This window comes from Pseudorca crassidens, chromosome 9, assembly GCF_039906515.1.
Source record: "Pseudorca crassidens isolate mPseCra1 chromosome 9, mPseCra1.hap1, whole genome shotgun sequence".
Lineage (NCBI taxonomy): Eukaryota > Metazoa > Chordata > Mammalia > Artiodactyla > Delphinidae > Pseudorca > Pseudorca crassidens.
In genome coordinates this window covers 49,063,182-49,085,386 of record NC_090304.1, presented here as the reverse complement: position 1 = coordinate 49,085,386, position 22,205 = coordinate 49,063,182, and the positions used below count along the sequence as shown (strand labels likewise).

At 43.4% G+C, this 22,205-nt stretch overlaps 2 protein-coding genes and 1 pseudogene across 2 annotated transcripts; 2 read left to right on the top strand and 1 right to left on the bottom strand.

Annotated features, from left to right (window-relative positions):
- The first annotated feature begins 730 nt into the window (after nucleotides 1-730).
- On the top strand, nucleotides 731-1,658 carry OR51D1 (olfactory receptor family 51 subfamily D member 1). The gene is given in 6 exon segments (XM_067751674.1): nucleotides 731-814; nucleotides 816-840; nucleotides 843-996; nucleotides 998-1,047; nucleotides 1,050-1,564; nucleotides 1,566-1,658. Coding segments are annotated over 6 exon segments (921 nt in total).
- A 5,122-nt stretch (nucleotides 1,659-6,780) lies between these two features.
- Nucleotides 6,781-17,824, top strand: LOC137231310 (olfactory receptor 51E1). Its single transcript, XM_067751801.1, has 2 exons — nucleotides 6,781-6,847; nucleotides 14,852-17,824. The coding sequence occupies exon 2, from the start codon at nucleotides 14,894-14,896 to the stop codon at nucleotides 15,845-15,847; it is 954 nt and encodes a 317-aa protein (XP_067607902.1). The 5' UTR covers nucleotides 6,781-6,847; nucleotides 14,852-14,893; the 3' UTR covers nucleotides 15,848-17,824.
- Nucleotides 17,825-20,261: 2,437 nt separating this feature from the next.
- LOC137231309 (olfactory receptor 51I2-like) lies at nucleotides 20,262-21,243 on the bottom strand (annotated as a pseudogene).
- Between the last annotated feature and the right edge of the window lie 962 nt (nucleotides 21,244-22,205).

Below are 22,205 nucleotides of genomic sequence, written 5' to 3'. Positions count from 1 at the left end.
CTCCCTACCTCCCAGAAGACCAGAAAGCTTTTCCCAAATTGTTCTGATTAAAAAAAAAAAAAAAATCACCTGGAGAGAAAGGATTTATTGTTTTTTAAACCAGATTTCTGGACCCTTTCCCGGGAAAACCTTATTCTCTGGGCCTGGAGTAGGACCTGGAGAGATAGTGTTTTCAATAACCACTTCAGATGATTCTATCAAGGAATTTTGAGAAACGGTACTCAGGCTGAAACACAAACCTATCTCTTGAAATCTAGGCTCAGACTGACCCCCTGCTTCCCATCCTAAAATCAGATTAGAGTGAGTCTTAAAGGCAACCACAGACTGAACCTCAAACTCTGAACTCAGACAGACCCTAACCCTAACATGCACTAGAAAAGCTGGGATCTGGAAGGATCTGTGCAAGCCTGGCAGTTCTGTTGTGGAAGTAGCCAAGAGCAGTGTCTGTGGTCAGAAACATCAGCTCTGGAAATGAAGAGCTGTTGCACATGTGTTCTGAGTGGGCTTCATACACTGAGATTAATGGGACCCCCAGGGAGGTATTAGAGCAGAAGGAGGCTGGAGTTCAGAATTACCAGAAGTACTTAGTCTTTGTTTGCTGCCCTCACTGTTTCAGTGTCCTTTCCTAATAAGTCTTTCTCTCCTCTGAGCCATGACTGAGTGATTTCTCCTTTTCCCTTTCATAGACCCTGGACTTGGGATGCAGAAACCTTGATTCTTGATTCCTGCCATGGCCACACCAAATGGAACTCTGGTCTACCCAGCATACTTCCTGCTGGTGGGCATCCCTGGCCTGGGGCCTGGGACCTAATGTCCACTTTTGGCTGGTTTTCCCACTGTGTTGGCCACCCTGGGCAACCTGGCCATTGTCCTCATCATCCGTGTGGAAAGGTGCCTTCATGAGCCCATGTACCTCTTCCTGGCTGTGCTTTCTAGCATTTACCTAGTCCTCTCCTCCATTCTTATGCCCAAGATGGCCAGCCTCTTCCTGACGGGCCGAGTTCAACGTCTGTCTGGCCCAGCTGTTCCTTATCCATGCTCTGTCAGCCGTGAGTCAGCTGTCCTGCTGGCCATGGCGTTTGACTACGTTGTGACCACCTGCCACCCACTGCGGCATGCTTCTGTGCTCACAGGGCCTACGGTCACCACGGTCACCAAGATCTTACTAGCTGCCCTGACCAGAGGATTTGTATTCTTCTTCCCCCTGCCCTTCATCCTGAAGCAGTTGTCATACTGCCAAACACACACTGTCACACACTCCTTCTGTCTGCCCCAAGATATTATGAAGCTGTCCTGTACTGACACCACGGTCAGTGTGGTGTACAGGCTCTTCATCATCCTTGCGGTCATGGACGTTGACTCTCTCTTCCCGGGCTTCTCCTGTATCCTCATTCTGAGGGCAGTGTTGGAGCTGTCCTCTCGGGGGGCAGCACTCAAGGCTTTCAACACCTGCATCTCCCATCTCTGTGCTGTGCTGGTCTTCTATGTGCCCCTCATCAGGCTCTCGGTGGTACACAGGCTGGGTGGCCCCACTTCCCTTCTCCGTGTGATTACGGCTAATATCTATCTATCTACTACTACCACCCATGGTTAACGCTATAGTCTATGGAGCCAAAACCAAGGAGATTCATTCACAGGGCCTCCATACATTCTTATAGGACGGCAGATGAGCAGGATAATCTCTTCAGTGTCCTCAGTCTCTACCAAAGATGGCAGGATTTGGGTCCTGTTGAACATCTTGGTGACTGGCACATCCAACCCACTGGGATGTCTGCTCCCAGCTACTTAAATAGACCTTGAATTTCTGTCTCCAGGAATGTGTCAATACAGAAAGACTTACGACAGTTTGGACAGGTTATCCTGGTGAATGATCACCCTAGTCTCTCTGCTATGGTGGCCTTGCTGTATTCCTCTCTCCCAACTAGAAAATACACCCAGTACTGACATGAGAAGGCTGTAAATGACATACCTCAGGATTCATTCCAGTCTTGATATATGATTTTAATTATTTTGCTTCCATGTATCCATGTCAGTGAATCTGTGTTAGCTATAAAGCTTCTTTCTTGGACCCCAAAGTGGTTACACAGCCATTTTTAGGGGTTAATGAAGGTATTTGGGTGATAGTAATTGGAGGGAGGGAGACGGTAGCAAACGAAGAAACAGCTCACATGAAATGTTACTTTTCTGTATGCATGTGAGTGTATTTATGTGGAATCTGCCAATGTCAATGTCATCTATGTGGTTCTATTGGAGACTGTTTTTCCTAAAGGGTGATGTTTATCCTGGTTGTGGCTGTGAGCATGTGTGTTTATGTGACTATATGTATTTTTAGTGTGTGCGTGTCAGTACATAGAACATGTGCCAGTTGTGTTTTGGTCTGTGTGATAGTTGTGTCCTTGTGTGTATACACTTCATAAATAATGTCTCTGTACGTTTATTATGTTTATGTGGCCTCTGTTAGTTGGTATGTGATGTGCATCTATGTGAGAATGATGGACAATATCTTTATGTGTATCTGATGAGAATGCTGCCTCTTTTTTCCTTCATATCTGTAATATGTAAATGTACAATGTTACATATTCATAACAATGTGGAATATATAATATGCATGAGTGTGTGGAATGTGTAGTGTTGGGATGCTGTGCCTTTTGGCATGTGTGGTGTTTACCTTTGGGCGTATATCTGTTGTGCATCTTATTTGTGATATGAAATCCATTTGTGTAATATATATGTCTTTAGTCATATGTCAGTAGAATATAATGTCTGAAGGATATGTGAAAAAAAAGATATGTGTACAAGGGGGTGTGTGTGTGTATGATTTGTTTGTGATTATTGTGTTTTAGGGAGTATTTCCTTTGTGCACTGGGTATGGATTATATGACACAAGATGGGTATAACTTCTGTGTTCCTGGGCACTGATTGAAGAATGTGTGTATATATCAGGATGGAGGTAGGAAATTGAAATAATTTCCATATTTGGGAGCCATGACTCAAAGAGGCCCAGTTTCTTGGCTTGGGCTCAGCCTGGGATTATGTTTCAGTCTCTGGGACTGATAGAAAAGCACAGTGGTTATCTTCTCAATAGGCAGACCATACCTTCTTCATCCTGACCACAAGGATTTCAGGTGCTTCTGTGACTTCTTCCCTTCTTTCCTCCCACCCTTCTGGAGGCACTGATCTCCCTAAATTGCTGGCCTTCAGTAGCAAATCACATATCTTCCCCTCTCCCTTGGCTTTCTTGCTAATCTACTAAATATGTTTAGGTGTCCTTGATAGTAGGGAGTTTCTTTTAATCCCTTTGGGGAATCAGTGAACGAGAATGGGGGTTGGGTGTGAAGGAGAGTAATAGGAGACATTGTGAAGACTCTGTCACCACCCCCCCAGGGGTCTCGCCCCCCCCCCACGTAGACTCACTTAACTTCCAGCTCTTGAAATTTGTTAGGTCAAAAACGTTCACATTGAAGAATTATAGGTAGAGAACAATGTACGCTCATTTGAGGCAGAAGGAAGAACACTGAAGTACGACTTATAAGGTTAAAGTCCTGGAAATATCATAAAGTGACATACTGCATTACCTCTCTGGATTTTGTTTCCTCTTCCGTATAATGAGAAACTACAATAGCAGTGATGTTGCAAAGCTTAAACCCTATGAATGTTCTTTGTAGACTTCAAAGTGTTGTAAATATGCAAGAAATGATCATATTCATGGTTGTCTCACTGTACAGCTTTAGGAAACATTGTCCGCACCATGGTCCACGTGAATGGTGCTCCCGTATTGTGCAGTGCATCACCAGTTTTGCCACATGTGGCTGTCCTGACTTATTGTTATTAAAACAACTCTTTGTCTCTTAATAAAGTGTTTTCACAAAGCTTCAGACAAATTGACATTTATTTTCCTGTGCTGGTGTCTGATTTACAAATGATGTTCAAATTTACAAATGAAATTCAAAGACAGCACAACCTTGCCAAGAAATTCCTTTAGACATGGTAGATAACTGTATTAGGAAAAGAGACATTGTGCGGTTGGAATTAGATGCAGTAGACGTTAGGATCACTAGCTTTAATATTTGGGCAAGTTACTTAGCCTACTGCACCTCAGTAATTTTTGGAAACTCTAAGTGCTGTAAAAAGGAGATATAATGTAGCTCTGGTTGGGTGGTTGTGGGGATTAAATAGGATAATAGGTGTGAAAACACATGGAAAATAGAAAGTAATCAATACACATTGGTGGCAACGGTTTTAATAATAAAACTGATAAAATGAGATATGTTTATTGCATTACAGGGAATTTTCAAAGCACAGCAGACTTCACCTTTCATAACAACCTGTTGTGTCAAGGCCAGGAGCTAGTCCCTTATCCAGGTTGCAGTATCACTGGCTTTAGATTAACTCATGGCCTTCTTTCTCAGGAGATCTTGGGAAATCTCTGTTCCTCCAGAATCTCTTTACTTGGATAACTGGGGGTGACTGGGGTCATTGTTGCTTGTTGGAAAAGTCGGCTAACTGCCAGACTAAATTAAGGGCTTCCCCTAGGCTCCCGCAGAGTCTGTTTCCCTCTGTCATAAAACTTAAAGCTTTGCATTCCAACTGGATGTTTATCCCTCTGTCATAGAGCTTAAATAGTTTTATGATAGCTGTCTGTTTATCTTCCATCACAGAACTGAAATATCCATATACATAGTTGTCTGTCTCCCTTGAGGACAACACTAGTTTTATTTGTCTCTGGGGCCTGACATATAATGTGCTCAATGGCTCTTTGGCTGGGACCCCTTGGAGAGAAGGAGAGGGTGAGTGAGTTCCGGTTTACCTAAGATAAATAAATTGACTTATCCCTCCCCAGCCCTCCCATTCCCCACCCCATCCACGCTCATCTCTTTTTCCTGTCTCTATAAATTATAGTCCTTAGTTTGACCTGTGCTCCTTTATAAAGTCAACAAAGTACTTTCCCCACCCATTAATGATCAATTATGATCTAAACCCAACATTATCCTATAGATAATATTTGGTTAATTATTCCCCACTATGGAGGCAGGATCCTTCTGTAATCTCTACTCAACGCCCTGTGAATCTTGAAGTTTTCCAGTCTGGCTGGTGGAAACAGTCACTCTCCTTGGCCCTGTGTGAACACTGGGTGGTGGTGCTACCTCTCATCTTTCCAGGTGGCTCTGTCCCAGCTTTAGGTAGTTTGTTCACGTGCATGTGGGCTCAGTACTCAGCTGGAATCTTGCAGAGGGCCCTCTACATGTCTCTGGAGTTCTTTCTCTGTGTAGATCTCTCACCTCCAATACCTGGTCTTCAAACTCTAGCTAGCTGGAGCTTCCTGGACTCTCAGCTCCACGGCCCTAACTTAAGGTGTCCTCTGGATTCTGCCTGGGTTCTCCTACCCTGGCCTGCAGCAGGGAACCTCTCTCAAGGCAGTAAGTTGGGGAAACCCCAGGTTCACCTCATTTGTTTCCCAGGCTGCAGGGCTCATTGTCCTTCATTGCCTGATATCCAGTATCTTGCAAAGTATTGTTTTATGTATATTGTCCATTTTAGGTTCCTTCAGGTAGATGTTACTTCCTGTTATTCTGTCTTGGCCAGAAGTAGAAGTCCCTAGGGTATCACTTTTTAAGTCTTCACATCGTCTAAGTCTATGGGAGGTTGAAGGAGGCAGCAGAGATGGCTCCAGGGTGATGGCAGTGAATGTCAGGCTGCAGGTTTACAGGTACTTGGAGATCAGGTAATCACTAGTTTTGATGCGGTCTGAGTCGGAATGGCCTGATTTGACATTGTCTAATTTTACATAGTCTAAATCAGCATGCACTGTGTTGTGAATTTAAACTTGTAGTTGTGAAACTGATGAGTAAAACATAAGGAGAAACCAACTAAAATTTACTTTGCTTTATTAATAGACTTTTTAAAAACATTTAAATATGCGAGGTATTTCGTTTCACATTCAAACTGTTCCCTAACTCTCTAAAATGTCCTCTCACTATTTTTGCCCTTAAGAGAAAAACAGATGTCTTATATGGCTGGGGTTGGAGGTAAGGGAGGGTTAAGGAAACCACGTCCTCCTTCCTCAACAAGAAGTTCAGGAACTCAAGGCCAGGGAGTGGAAGGCAGAGGCATGGTCCCCAGGGATCCCTGTTATGCATTAGCTAGAGACAGTCCCCAGAGCCTGGGGGACAAAGAAGACGCAGCCCTAGAGCTCTGGGGAAAGGCAGGTGGGTCCATTGGAATCCAGGCCCAGCAAGGACCCAAGCGGCACCACCAATGGAAAGAAGGTCAGGGAAAGCTTCAGGAAGGCGATGAGTTGGCACTTAATCTTGGGGTTCCCCTGAAAGTACACCCTGCTTTTCCTCTGGCTGAGTTTGATAAGCCTGGTAAGAAACTTGGAGAAAACTCCTCGCAAAGGCCATGGCCACACACATGAGTTTCTTCTAGTTTTTCCTCACCCATTCACTCTGTCTAACTTCACATGGGAACTGGCAGAAATATCCCAGCTGGCACAGGGCCCATCTGGGGAGGATTCTAGAGACCCCTCTACCCACTGCCCCTCCTTCCCCGTCCTCCAAGCACACCTTCCCAGAACACAGAAGCCAAGAAGGACACCAGCCCCACAGTTGGCTACAAGTGGTAGCTGCTGATAGACCCTCTGGCAGCACCCTGCCCCCCAGCAGGGAGAAGCCAAAGGAGGGAGGAGGTATGACAGAATGAAAAAGTCTGATGTGGGAGACTCAAAGGAGGGGGCGGAGACAGAGAGGGCTGCCCTTCAGTGCAGCCTGCCAGACTGCTTCTGGAAGAGTCCTGGAGAAAAGGGCACACGTTCCTTCAGCGCAGTTGAGGTGAATGCAGGAGACTGGGGGTGAGTCTGGGTGTGTGGGTTTCTTGCAGCTAGGGGTCCCTCATTAGCCCTGCTGAGTGAATGAGAAACCAGGCCTGGAAGAACCAGAAGTCCAGGGGTAGGACCGGGGATGTAAAGGAGGTCCCTGACTCAAAGGACAGACAGACTTAGCAATTTCTATGTTCGTGTGGTGAAGGGAAGCATGGGTGGTGTTGGATGCTTCCTCGGCAGTTTTCAAGAAATTTTCTAGTGATCGGTTTACTGGGGTGCCCATGTAGAGCCTGGTGGGAATTGGCCTAAATGAAAGTGATGGGGGCAGAGAACAGATGGGGCTGGGACTGAGCTAGAGTTTGATTGGGGTTCAGTGTGAGAACACAGCCAGTCCCACTCAGGTTGTTAGTGTGGTCAAAGCTCACTTTGTGATCAGGGGTCAGACCATAGCTCTGTTTGGGTTGTGGGCTCTGAATGGGGTCCAGGCTCATGTTGTACTTTGCATCAGGAGTCGGGCTGTGGCTGAGACGGAGACTTAGCAATCTTCCCGGGGCTCTGATCCTGACCCTGTCTGTGTCTAGGATCAGGGTTCAGTCTTCAGCCCATTTAAACAGTGGATTTTGTGTCCCTACTGCGACTGCCCCTGCCTTGCACTCGTTTAACCTCCCACCCCCCTCTTCCCACTGAACCACTTGCAGCTTTTCAAACAGCGTGTGTTCTCTTTCTCTCTGGGTCTTTGCGTTCGCCAGAATGCACTTTTGAAAACAAATTAGGTCAGGTCTATTGCTTAAATTCCCCCAAGTCACTCAGAATTAAATCAAAGCTCCTTGCCATGTCCTGCAAGCCCCTACACGATCTGGCCCCTGCCCTCCTCTCTGACCTCATCTCTTACAACTCTCCTGTGCTCTTGATACATGGGCCACCTTGACCTTCTTCCTTCTGGGAACCCCCAAAGCAGAAGACCTTTTTCTCTTGCCTCCTCTGCCTGAAACACTCTTTGCCTCGATCTTAGAATGGCTGGTGTTTTCTCATGACCCAGCTCTCAGCTCATATATCACTGCCTCAGAGAGGCCTTCACTGACCTGCTTCTCACATAAGGGTGCCTCGCCTCTGTCCTTTTCTATCCATCACTCTGTCTTACCTTCAGTGCACTTACCTTTACCTGAAATGTTCTTGCTTATTTCTTTACCTTCTGTTATGGCTCTCCCAGTGCTTGAGCTCCATGAGAGCAGTGATCTTTGCTGTTTTATCCACTGTTTTATCTCCAGGTTTGGGCACATAGTAGGCGCTCAATGTGTTTTGTCATCTCACTGAATGCTGCTGTCCCCACGCCCTCAACCCTGCCAGCTTAACTGTGACTGGCCCTGCAAGTCTTGGCTCAGATGTCACCTCCTCAGGGAAGCCCTCTGAGCCTGATGACTTGGTGAGCTATTGTCTGCTTTGTTCCCGAGGCTCTTGTCCTTACCCCTGTCCTAGCATTTATCACACACAACATGTTATGATAGCTGCATATTTGTCTTAATGTCTCCCCACCACTGGAGGGCTGAACCATGACTTGTTTACTCTGTATTTCAGTATCTCCAGTGCTTAGCACGGAGTCTGGCGTAGTCATTCAGTCAATAATTTTGGGAAAAAAAAAAAAGAAATCAGTGTACCAATCAAAGTCCCAGATCAGGCTTTTCCACCGCATGTAGGCAACACTCAGAGAAGCCTAGAAGGGCCCTGATAACTAGGTCAAATTTTGAAGGTGTGTGGGAATCTTTTTGGCTCTGGTTCTACCTGGGAAATGGATCAGCAGGGCCCTGGACCCCTGGAGCTTGCCTGGGGGTGATTTTGGAGGGCCAGGCTGACTTGAGTGAGGAGAGTGGGAGTGGGAACCTCACACTGCTTTTTGTGAGTCAGAAATTGCAATCTCTCATCTTTCCAATCTCCTCGCGGCCATTCTAAAAAGAATGGCCAAGGCCCTATAAGGGTTCATCTGCATTATCAAATCCAAGCAAGGTATGAGGGACAGAAGATGCAGATGACTTGGGGTGGATATGATTCTGGGGCCAGCACCCTCATGGAGTGTTAAGAGAAGGGCTCCCTCTCCATGAACTGAGTGATGAGCTCTGATCATCCTTGCCAGCCACAGCATCACCCCTGAGGTCTGCCTTCCCTCTCTGGGCCTGGGAGTAAGAGCCAGGGGTTCCCAGGTGTTCCTGGGCTTCCCTCCAAGGACATTTTCTTCCAGGTGTTCCCATAGAGGCTGGCAGGGGCACAAGAGGCCCCTACCCCACTGCTCTCGGCATGGAACATTCTGTGTGTTTAGCCACTGAACCTAAGTGGGGAGACCTGGTCAGGTGTCCTGAGTCTTAGAGAGGCCTTCTGGACCAAATTTTGGATTCTTTGGAGATTAACATTGAAATAATCCTTAAAAACCATTGGTTTATTCAAAAGGAAACTGGGAAAGGGGCAGGGCAGTAGCTTGGCCTATTGGAAAGCACATGGATTTGAAGCTGAGAGCTCTAACTAACCCTCAACATCCTTATCTGTCAAATGGGATTAATGTTACCTGCCTGACAGGTTGATGAGAGGCCTCTATTGTTTGAGAAGAAAGTACTCAGTAGAGGATAAACCTTTTTACTTTCCACTGTGGGCCCTTCCCAAGTCACAGCCAGAGGAGTTGAGGCTGAAAAGGGGAGAGCACCCAAGTCCCAGTCCAGGAGGTTCCTCTTTATTGCCCTCTTGGTTTCCCTTCCAAGAGTCTAGCTGGGCCAGGTGTCCTACTTACCAAGCCCTTCTTCTACCCTGCCTCTTGGGCAGATTTTATTTGTTTTCAGAAGTTGCAACACAAAGCCGGTTAAAGGGAAAATGTACAGGTGTTGGAATTGAACAGTCTAGGTCAAATATCTCTTTTACCGGTCAGCTACTAAACCCTGGGAATATTATTTAACTTCTTGGGGACTCAGTTTTTACACCTATAATGTAGAAATGATACAAAGAAGTCCTATTATGCAGAATTGCTCCTGGGTTAGATAATATTTATATAGTGTCTGGCATTCTGTAGGTATTCAGTGATTTCTGTTATAATCCTAAAAACAATAGAATCAATGCTGGCAGTGACCTCATTGTTCTTATGGGTCTGTATCCCTGACTGCTTTTCCACACGTGTCTGAGATGGAAGGCATTCAGAGAGCTCTGGGAAAGAATGTGAAGATGGGCTGGTATGGGGGCTGTGAGGGCACTGGGGGACAGAGTCCTAGAGGCTAGGGGGAAGGAATGGGGAGGATTGAAGGCCTCAATGTAGATTTCTATTCTGTATCACTGGAGGCTCCTGATGCCCCGTCCTCAAGAAAGGTCTAAGATGTTCTTCACAGTTCTCCAATAAACTTCCTGAGACTTGCTAAAATAGTGTGACTTTTCAGAGAAAATCTCAAGCACAGGGCTACTCCCTGGGGGTTAAGGCAGTGCAGGCTTTCTAATAAAGAAAAAGACCCCTCTCTTTGTTTATTTTTCCTTGATTATGTTTTGTTTTCAAAATAGAGTGATTTAGCTCCAGTTTCCTTCAGAGCTTCCAAATGTTATCTGGGTGTGTGCTATGGTTCTAATTGCTAAAAGCTGCTCAGGCTGGTAGTCAGCTGGCAGGACTGTGGGAGATGAGGGTGCTTCAGGGCTGGACAGTCTGAAGGGTGATGCTTGGGTCCTCCGGTTGGCTCCCCTCTCTATTCCTTCATTTCTCTCCCGCTGCCGCCTTCTGAGGTCCATCCTGATTTGACCTCCAGTGAGAACTGCCCACTTCGTGCTGTGGAGGTGCCTCCCTTCCAGGCCGGCTGAATCTCAGTGCTTCAGCTTTGTGTTTCAGTAGCTTCATCTCAGTGCTTAGTCTTTGCCATTGTGAGAGACTGGCTGCTAGTTAGTGTGTGTGTGTGTGTGTGTATAAGTGTGTGCTTGAGGCGAAGTGGCAGTTAAGGTGACAGATGGAAGGGGGATAAAAAGTTTTTGGAAACTTCAGACATTTTCAGAGACTTATTCCCCATTTTTATGGAAATATGAAAAAAAGTGCTTTGTACCCTGTGATGCTGTTTTATGACATCTTTTGACATTCCTGACCTCATTAATTTTGCAGCAACACAATGAGGTTATTAATGTCCTCTGCGTTTACTTAGACCCGAGACTCTCATTTCCAGTCCCAGGGTTCTGCTCAACACGTCACTTTACCCTCCTAGGTAATAGGGTTGAATGTGCCAACCCATGATTCTTCCGCAGTATGTTTCCTAAGGCAGCACATTTTTATCCTGGGAATTGCCCAGCTTTACCTTGTCTGTCCATGTAAAATTTCTGGATGGTATTGATATCTGACCCTCTGGAGCACTAGAGCCTTTTTGCTAATGTCTCCAGTCAGGGATCCTAGGTCACCCCCTCTCTTGGGCACAGACTATGCTGCATGCCCACTTTGCATTTATTTAGAGCCAAGGCTTTGCACTTGCCCTGTTCTCCACATGCCCATTCTCATGCCCTCTGGCTCCCTGGGTAAGAAAGGTCTTTTCTGTTTGACTCTAAAGTTTCTTGTTCTGAACTTATGACCACCATGCCCTAACCGTCCAAACAGTCTTCATTTCTTCTCAAAAATCTCTGTAGTTCAGACAAATGGCAGTCTTTCTTACCCCTTGGCTGTGCTACCCTTGTTAGACACTTATTGAGGAATTCTTCTTTTGATAAAACTTCTTTTATAATATAATGTTTATTTTCAACCAACAGTAACTAAACACTAATTAATCAATATGATAGGGTCCCTGACATTAAGGAATTAATAATTTAGTGGGAAATAAACATAGCAATAATTCCAGTTCAGGATGGTAAATGCATAAAAAGAGACCTGAACAAATTTCTTTGGGAGTACAGAGCAGGAAACATTTAATCATACCCAAGGGAAAGAGGCTTAAGAAAGTGCATAGGAAAGAGACAGTAAACCAGGATGTGGAAGATAAGATTTTGCCCAGTGGGAACTTAAGGAGGGAGATCTGGGAGGGCCATGACAAAGGGAAGAGAAGTAAAAAAGACAAGTAGACACAGAGGCATGGGATCAATGCTACATTTATGAAATGGCATGTATTCCAGCGTGCCTGGAGCATAGGGACCATGGTGAGGAGTGGTGAGAGAGAAACTAGGGCCGAATGCTGAAAGACAGAGCTTTGTCCCACCTTAGTAGTTTAGTCTTTATTTCAGAATTAATTTGGAGCTTACAAAGGTATTTTTTAAACAATAAATGGTGACCTGATTTCATGTGGGTAGAAGATTATTGGGCTTGTGCCGATGACAAAGTTAACACTAGGGTCATGGCCATGAGAATCAGGGTATTTAGCTCATGTGTCTGTTTAGGCCACCTTAAGAGAAAAAAAGAAACACTACAGGAAAACAGTTAACAACAACAGATATAATTTTTTGCATATTTACTTTGTTCCAGGCATTGTGTTAAAAGCATTACACTCATCTCATTTAACCCTCACCTTGACTTCTATTAGGCAGTGACTGTTATCCTCATTTTAACAATAAAGAAACTGAGGCTTAGAAAGGTTAAATGATTTGCCCCAGATCACACAGCTAACAAAGTTGTTGACTGGGATTCGAATCCAGGATCGATTTCAGAGCTCATACTCTTAACATTAAGCTATACAATACTGCCTCTGGAAGACTTTGATCTTCAGCCATGGAGAGTTTGATGTGCTTGAGACACAACTCAGTGGACTCTTTTAGTGACTAGAATTATGGATCTGATCACAAAAGATAATTCAGGCCTTCCCAAGTAGATTTGGGAATCAATAGTTTATACGTAAATAATGGGTTTACTGAAGGAGATGAGATGGCCCGGGGAGAGTGTATATAGAGAGAAGAGATCTGAGGATAAAATTCTGAGAGCATTATCATTTAAAAGTACGCTTAAGGGTCAAGTGGAGGAGGCTGAACACCCAGAAAGAACCAAGAACTAGTAATCAGAGAGAGATGAGGAGAAGCAGAAGGAACAAGGAGAAATTTTAAGAAGGAAGGAACTGATCACAGTGTCATATGCTACGGAGAGGTCAGTACAGAAGATTTAAGTGACACGGAAGACTTTGGCCTCTTAGCCTGAAGTTCTTGGTTAAGCATGGCTCCTTATATCTTCTCCCTCCAGTTGTTTGAACTCTGTCACTCTCTGTTCTAAAACTCATGCTCCCAGTGTCTTCTCCTTTGTGTCTGAGGGACCCTCTGGGTGACAGCTCAACAGTGGAACAAAGACCATCAACACATCCTGAGCCCAGTGAATAGTGTAAGCCCCTCCTGATGCTGCCCATGAACTCTTCTGTGCATTCAACTGCTGTCTGGTAGCCCGTGCAGAAGCCCCTACCCCAGTTGTCAAGGGCCAGATCTTAAGAACCTAACCCTTCTTTTATTCTTACCAAGATAAAATTATCTTAAATATACCCTAGCGATAAGTGTCACTATTTTCCTAATGGGAAGAGGAGACAGCTATATATATATATATATATATAGAGAGAGAGAGAGAGAGAGAGAGAGAGAGAATACGTACACATATATAGTGTGTGTAACTACAATTATATAATCTAATAAATAGTAGGAGCATGTGGATATTTGTGAATGGAGGAAAGGAAAAAAGGGAGGAAGTTAGTTAACTCTGTAGTTGTTTCAACAGAGAGATATGATCTGAGAAAACTCAAATCTGACATTTCCCACCTCAGCAATCTGTACTTATATCCATCACTTTCATAGCCAGATTCAAGGATATTGGAACCCTGGTATAGGATTGATTGTTCCTCCAGTGCTTTTAATGCCATCATCTTTCAGGTTTAGTCCTCTGTGTCAGTCCCACTCTCTTAAGCCTGGTGGGTCCCCTAGAAACAGAGCTTGAGGTAGAAATTCTTGTTTAAAGGGTATATTGTCATGAGAAGATGAGTGAGGGTAATAGGATAGAGCAGGGAAAGAAAATTATGTGAGGCTGTGGTCTCAGTTGGAGACCAGCTTCAGCTTTGGTTCCTCAAGAAGCTCTGAAGCACACATTACATCACAGCTTTGGTCCCACCTGAAGACAAGAAGGCTGGCCTTTTGTATCTTTGTGTTAGGCACTCATTGACTTCTAGATGTGCTCTGGTGGGGATAACATAACTTCCTGGGTGAAGTGCCTCTCATTTGATCAAGGAAATTTTCTGTAGAAAGGGAGAACTCTGAGCCTTTAGTACTCAACACTCACTGCAAATGGGATATAGATGCATTGACTTGGTGAAGGGAATCTGAGTGGGACACCATTGGCGTTCATTGCAGTCATTGTTCCTTTTATGATATAAACTGGGCAGTCTGAACAAGTGTAAGACTTTGGGTGGACATTTGGGCAAGAGTGAAATGTATAGTTAGAGTTCAGGATGAAGTTAGTGTCTTTTATTTTAATTAAATTAAGCGTTATCATAATAAAATAGGTGTATGAAGTTTTACATTAAGTTTGAAATAACAACTAGAGTTAAGTCTTCGGTTATTGTTAAAGATAGAATTAAGGCTAGAATTGGTGAGATCATTAGGATTAGTGATAAGGTTAGATTTCAGCATTAATCTATGTTACTAGAGTATTGCTACGTTGGACTGGGATTAGTCTTAAAGATAGTCCAATGATATAATTAGAATTACAGTGGGTATTAAGCATAGGGGAGCATAAGGTAGGATAAGATAGAAGCGATGGGAATTTTTATCATCTAAGTCTAATGTGTACTTAGTCAATAACCTATCCTTGGTGAACTAAAAGATTTAAAATGCTTAGAATTTTTACTTTAGTATTTCATTTGTTTTCAAAATTAACTTCAGAGGTGGGGTTAGTAAGAAAGACTGGATGAATGCTCATTTGGGCCTTGAGTTATGAAGGATAGTTAGGCTGAGTTTAGAATAGAATCAGAGTTTGGTTAGGCAATGAAGTTAGAGTTCTGGTCAGAGAACAGGACATCAGGGTGGAGGAAAAGAAAAATGGCAGTGGAATTCTGGAGGATCTGACAATGGCTTATATTTGTATTCCAGCCTCTACCTGCCTGGCATCGGTCTCAGCTCAGCGTCTTCACTATGGTGGATCCCAGTGGCAACGAATCCAGTGCCACATATTTCATTCTAATAGGCCTGCCAGGATTGGAAGAAGCTCAGTTCTGGTTGGCCTTCCCATTGTGCTCCCTCTACTTTATCGCTGTGCTAGGTAACTTGACAATCATCTACATTGTGTGGACGGAGCATAGCCTACACGAACCCATGTATATCTTTCTTTGCATGCTTTCTGGCCTTGATGTCCTCATCTCCACCTCATCCATGCCCAAAATGATGGCCATCTTCTGGTTCAATTCCACTACCATACAGTTTGATGCTTGTCTGCTACAGATGTTTGCCATCCACTCCTTATCTGGCATGGAGTCCACGGTGCTGCTGGCCATGGCCTTTGACCGCTATGTGGCAATCTGCCACCCACTACGCCATGCCACTGTGCTAACATTGCCTCGTGTTACCAAGATCGGCATGGCTGCTGTGGTACGGGGTGTTGCACTTATGGCACCCCTGCCTTTCTTCATCAAACATCTGCCCTTCTGCCGCTCCAATATCCTTTCCCATTCCTACTGCCTACACCAAGATGTCATGAAGCTGGCCTGTGCTGACATCCGCGTCAATATCATCTATGGCCTCATTGTCATCATCTCTGCCATTGGCCTGGACTCACTTCTCATCTCCTTGTCGTATCTGCTTATCCTCAAGACTGTGTTGGGCTTGACACATGAAGCCCAGGCAAAGGCATTTGGTACTTGTGTCTCTCATGTGTGTGCTGTTTTCATATTCTATGTACCTTTCATTGGGTTGTCTATGGTGCATCGGTTTGACAAGCGGCATGACTCCCTCCTGCCTGTCATCATGGCCAATACCTATCTGCTTGTTCCTCCCGTGCTCAACCCTATCGTGTATGGAGTGAAGACAAAGGAGATCCGGCAGCGTATCCTTCGTCTTTTGCATGTGACCACCCACACTTCGGATCCCTAGGTGTCAGGAATCAAACTTCTTTTTCACAGGAGGTCCTTCAATTCAGATTTTAATATCAACAATTTGGAAGACAGTATTAGGAAAAAAATTCTTAATGAAAGCACAACTGATCCTTCAAAGATGAAACTGATTGGAGAATCTCCATCTGAGTAGGGGCAGCAGAACTGTATACTCCCAATCCTTATTTTTCAATATTATTTTATCCTTTAGTTCTTTGAGGTAGTCATGGTTGGAGGATTATTACTTCCTACTTAACCATTCAGTCCAATTCTCAAGTCCAAAAAATTCATATGGTTGCTTGCACTGATAGTTTATAGCATTCTGAGATAAGGGTGATATTTCTAAAAGACATTTACCAAAGGCTTAAGCAAGGCAAAAATAAAATAAATACAAGAATATAATACAATTAGATAATCTGGCTTAAAACCATGATTTCGTCTTCAGAATCCCCTACAATTTTGGATCTTAGGAAAGGAGACATACCTGGATTTCCCTCTTCAAAATGACCACAGAGAAAAAATAATTTCTTTTCTTCTGAGTAGCAATCCTTAAGAAAAGATTGAAAGTAAATTCACAAACCATTATATTTATCTACATTAATGAAAGATGATACACTGTATTCTGAGCATTTTCATAGACTGTGAAAATTTTTCCTTAATTTCCAATTTTCTTATCAATCTTTTGATTTAGGCAGGAATATGATTAGTTACCCCCATTGTACCAGTGGGGGAACTGATGTTCAATGAGATCACGCAGGCTCAAAAAAATTCTTTTGATGCCCAATCCCATATTGTGAGGAGGGAATATTAGACTAGTGGGATAGTGAGTTAGACATTCCAGAGTCTTGCATTTTCTAGTGGAGGTATTTAAGTTCCTTTCTCACTCATCCAGTATTGTATTTAGGAATTTCCTGTTAATGTTACTGATGGCTTTAATCTCAATAGTTCCTGGCCTATTTGCCATTGTACTTGTGTAGTAGCAACAGGAGTATGTTTGGGTAATTCCCAAACAGTGGCTAGTTTGGGAAATAGTATAATTAACAGTAGGGACATTCACTGGATATCTGGAGAGACACTACATGGAGAAATGCAGCTGAGAAAACCTAGAAGCTCATGGCAGAAAGAGCAGGGTTCGTTATAGACCAGGGAGTCAAGAGCAGGAAGTATTGTGAGACTGAGTAGGGCCAGTGGCCCGGGTGGCTAGCCAGGAAGCAAGGCTAAGTCAAACGTAGGTCCACAGAAAGTGAATAGAGTATATAAGTGAACACCATGTATTCCCAGGGCTCTGAGCTACCCTTCAGGGAATGCCCACAGCATCAAAGCTCAGAGATCAAGACCATAGGAGAGCTCGGTAAAGACTGCATCCCTGATAGCTGTACTTAGCATGAGTATGGTTCCAGAGGCCCACCCAGGAGCCCTACAAGCCAAGCACAGCACTCCCAGAAGAAGCAGAATGGGAAGGAGGGGTGTGGGCACTATAGGAGTACAGTAGGAATGAATGGGAGAGGAATGAGATCTCCATCCAAAAGAGAGGTAGGTAAGTGAGAGAAGCAGGTAGTATAGTAGAGAGCATGGCACATGGCCGGCCAGACTTTTCCAGCTATAGCTAGTAACACAGGACTACTTGGTACAGAGGATATGGAAAGAGCATATCTAATTTCTTGGACTGGAATCCAGAAGATGAGAATTGTGAGCAGTATGGAATCTGCTATGCCCAGGTGAGTGATGGCCAGCAGAGCATGGGGCATAAACTAGAGTCAGTGCTGGCTTTGGTCACTTTGAACTGTTTGGAGGGTCATCCCAGTTCCTGATAGTGCCTTGACATTGAAATTGAAAGAAAGAAACAGAATGAAAGAGAGAGAAGAGGGAGAAAGAGACAGATTTTTTTCATATTAGGAAACCAGTATATGATCACTGTAAACAAAAATCTTAGACACTCTGAAAATATAAAAGAAATAAAAATATAATAAAAACTCCAATAAACTTGTCACCTTAAAAAAACTATTGTTGGCGTTTTGGTGTTTATTCTTCCAGATTTTTAATAAGTGTTTGTGTACATGTTTCTGTATGCACATATGATGAATGTGTGTACCTGTATTATATTGTCTGAAATCCCATTGGAGACATAGATAGGTGGATAATAAAGAGATAAATCAGACAGACACATATAGTTTTCTTTTCCTGGGGATGCTGCCACTATCTTAGATTTCAAAAAGGATTCCAAGTTTATGATAGTTTGTATGCTCAGGATAAAGTTTCACGGTTTTGATCCTAAATGGATTAACCATTTGGTGAATGTAAATACAAACACACATCCACACACACATCCACATACACATCACCACCACCACCACCTTCTTGTGTTTCTCAATAAGTACTAAATGCCAGATACAGAGACAAAACTATATCCAGTCATTTACTTCATAAATACTTACTGGGTCATCCAGAAGAGCCTGGAGTTAAGAACTAGGATAAGAGGAAAAGGCTGCCTCTTGTAGGAGATTTGGCTAGAAGTTAGGGTATGTTTAAAGACCTTCATCATATACGTTTTACATGGGCATCATTTTACCATCCCCATTTCCTTTATTTGGATATTCTTGTCTCTGGCCCCACCATCTCAGCTATTGGACCTTTGTTGGGCCCTAGAGAAGTCTGCATAATATGGAATTTCAGTCTGCAAGTCCCTTATTCATTTTTTTTTAGGTTTTACCTAGAAATGATTTGTAAACATGTCTTGTGTTCTCAATTCTGACTAGCTATTCTCTAGTCAAGATACTCCCCTGTTGCCTGGACACTTGTCAAAACCTCCACACTGGTCTCCTTGCCTTAAACATCTTTTGCATCAGTCCTAAATCCCACATAGCTTATAGGAGTTTTTCCAAACACAACTCTGATTAACTTCCCTGCTTAAAAATCATCAGAGATCTTTTATTACTTCCCATAAAAATTTGCACTTCTCAGAATGACAGTAGCCTCCTTTCCCCTTTTATACTTGTTCCCATCTTACTTTTCCAGTATAATATCTCTAATTTTTCCACATACCATATTATTCAGCTACTTTACTTGGTGTCTCTCATTGATTTTATGTACTTTTAAAGCCTCTGTTTCACTCTATTTCTGTTGTCTGATTTGATTTTTGCCATTTTTCTTTTTAGTAACACATTATTAAATGAAGCTGTTTATGATTTGTCAGGCCAAAAGAAGTATTCCCTCTTCAATGTTCCCAGACTTCTTGAAAGACCTTTAGAACTGGACCATTTCCAGTTCAGAAAGGTTTGAGTGAGACCTCTGAGTTGTATCTATTTAAGATAATAAGGTACCTTATATCACTCCTTTAATTACATTGAGATAAGACTCTCTTGGATGCAATAGACATACATGTGAAGAGTCATTGCCTTCCACTATGTCTGGCCGCCGCCTTTTTTTTTTTTTTTGGCCTTCTTGACATAGGCAGATCTGAACTTGGGAAAGGATTATATTATAACATTGGTTTAGGCTTTCAGAGTTGATACTTATTGTTCATCTCTTAAACAAAGTACTTTCAAACTTCTTGTCCACTCCCCTGGCAACTCAGCTTTTCATCTTAGATTTGATCCAAAGGGAATGAAGCTGATGCAGAACTTGCCATTTCCCTTCCTAAGGGAGCCAACAAGGATGTAGGGTTTTTAACTCTAACAAAGTTGAAGAATGAGGGTGTGGATAATCTGGAGCAGATCTGAAATGGGGTTATAGAAGAGGATGCAATTGTCAGTGTCAGACTTCATTATGGAATCTGTCAAGCAAGGGGGTCTCTTGGAGAAAAGGACATTCCCAAGAGGAGTTATAAGAAGAGTTAGCGCTGAGGTGGGTGGTACCATATCACATGATCAACACATTTATTTATTCACTTATTCAATAAAACTTCATGAAAAAATTAAAAATGCCTTTTTCATGTGTTTTTGCCCTAGATTTTCCTCTTTGTTAATTCATAATTTGCCTAGAAAAACCCTATATATTTTTTCAAGATGAAATAAAAACATTCTCCCCTTTGTAGAGGTTTGTCCGATCTTCCCAGGACAGTTCTGGCAAGAACGGATTTGCAGTCCCTAGTAATCTCTTGCACTGAACTTTATTATGGTATGTATAAGTCTACAGTCTAATTGTGTATTTACATGCCTTTATCCTGGCACAAGATTGTGAGTTTCTATAAAGAAATGACCATATTTAACATATTTCTCAGTCTTTAATCCACAGCATTGCTTCTAGTACAAAGTAAATGGTGAACATCCATTTGTATCGTGAAGAAGCCTGATGGTCTTCCCACTGTATTAGCATAGACTAGGAATTTTCAGTGTTTGCTGAGGGTAGCAGGTTCCTATGAGGCTATAGAAAGTGTCTTTTTTGATACCCAGACCCTGCGATATTTCATAATTACATCAGCCTTGGTATTTCCCCCTCAGGACCCTGAGCATGGCCTCCCTGATGGGCTTGGACTTGACATTGTAGATGATGGGGTTGAGCACAGGGGGCACCAGCAGATACACATAGGCAACAAAGGCATGTACAATGGGGAGCATGTGCCTCCCAAAATGGTGGATCATGGACATGGTGATACCTGGAATAAAGAAGACAAAGACAGCCAGGATATGGGAGACACAGGTGTTGAGGGCCCGATGAGCTCCCTGGGAGAGGCCAGCCCTAGGACCGTGGGCAGGATGAGAGTGTAGGATAGGACAATGAGCAGGGAATCTATGCCCCCAGGGGACAGTACCACATAGAACCCATAGAGGATGTTTATGGTGATGTCAGCACAGGCTCTTCTCATCACGTCAGGATGGAAACAGAATGAATGGGATAAGAGGGTCTTATTACGGCAGAAGTTCAGACATTTAAGTAGGAATGGTCCTGGGAAGAGAGACAGGGTAGCACAGGCCACAATGGCCAGCCCCATCCTGATGATGACATTGTTTGTGAGGACAGCTGCATAGCACAGGGGGTTGGAGATGGCCACAAAGTGGTCAAATGACATGGCCAGGAGCACTGAGGACTCCACCATGGAGAAAGAGTGGAGGAAGAACATTTGGACCAAGCAGGCATTGAAGCCAATGAGCTAATGGTCAAACGAGAACACAGCCAGGGTGGTGGGCATTGTGGACAGGGTGAGGCCCACAACGGTGACCACCAGTATGGACAGGAAGTAGTACATGGGCTGGTGCAGTTTGGGGGTCCTCCTCACAGCCAAGAGGATCAGGCAGTTTCCAGTGAGGGCTGGGCTGCTCTGTACATGGAGGAGAAGGGGATGGAGATCCAGCCATGAACAACCTCCAGCCCTGGAATGCCAATCATCAGGAAAGCAGGTGGCTGGAAGAAGGAGATGTTGCCAAAGGACCAGGAAGGGAGCATCCTTGTGGGATAGATGAGGTCTCCAGAAAGATGTGATCTCTTCAATCTGGGTAGACACTTAGAGAATCCAGGATGATAGGAAAGAAAAATCTAGTATTGAGTCCCAATTCTAAAAATCAATTCTATAACTGGTTATATTATTCACCAATATGTTTAAAACCTAATAATGATAACAATTTAAATCTTCACTGACTCCCTATTATATTGTATTTCATATACTATGCTAATGCATTTACCTAGATTCTCTCACTTTATTATAAAAATCATAAATTTCTTTTTAAGGCTGTTCCCTCTCAGCCACAGTACTGGGCCCTAAGAGTCATGTCACTATTACATAATCTTATCTATCCTGCAAAAGTTCATCATCCTTAACATTGAGCTCTGGTATGACTGACGAAATGAAATTTCTCTGCAGGAAACAGTGATTAGAGTTCAGAGAAACTGGTCATTGTCTACTTGTTGGCCAGATTGAGGATGTGTTATTTCCATGTGCATAGGGAGAAAAGGAGAATACCTGTTTGGAGAGAGATAAGGATCATTGAATCAGATATGCAGAAAGAGACAAAGATGAGAGTTCCTGTAGTCCCATAGAAAGAGTGTCTGAAAGAGTGAGAAGCTGCTTTTTTTCCCCCATGGAGATGGCTTTGCACTTCCTGAAACCACTTCCTAAGGTCACATGTTTTTCTTGCTCTTGACTTTTGTATGATACATTTTTGAGTATAATAAATTGATTTGCACTTAAGCATTTTTGACTGAATTTCTCCATCTCAGAATCAACAGAGACTTTGGACAAGGCCGTCTTCCCCCTCCTATTATACAGATGAGGAAACTGAGACTCAACTCTAGTGGCTGACTTCTGAATGAACGGCTCATATATTGTAGTCCTGGATGTTGAATCTGAGTCTCTCTCATTCCAAATCCAATATTCTTTTCTGTGACCTCTTCTTTAAATGAGACAAAGTATGTGAAAAATTGTC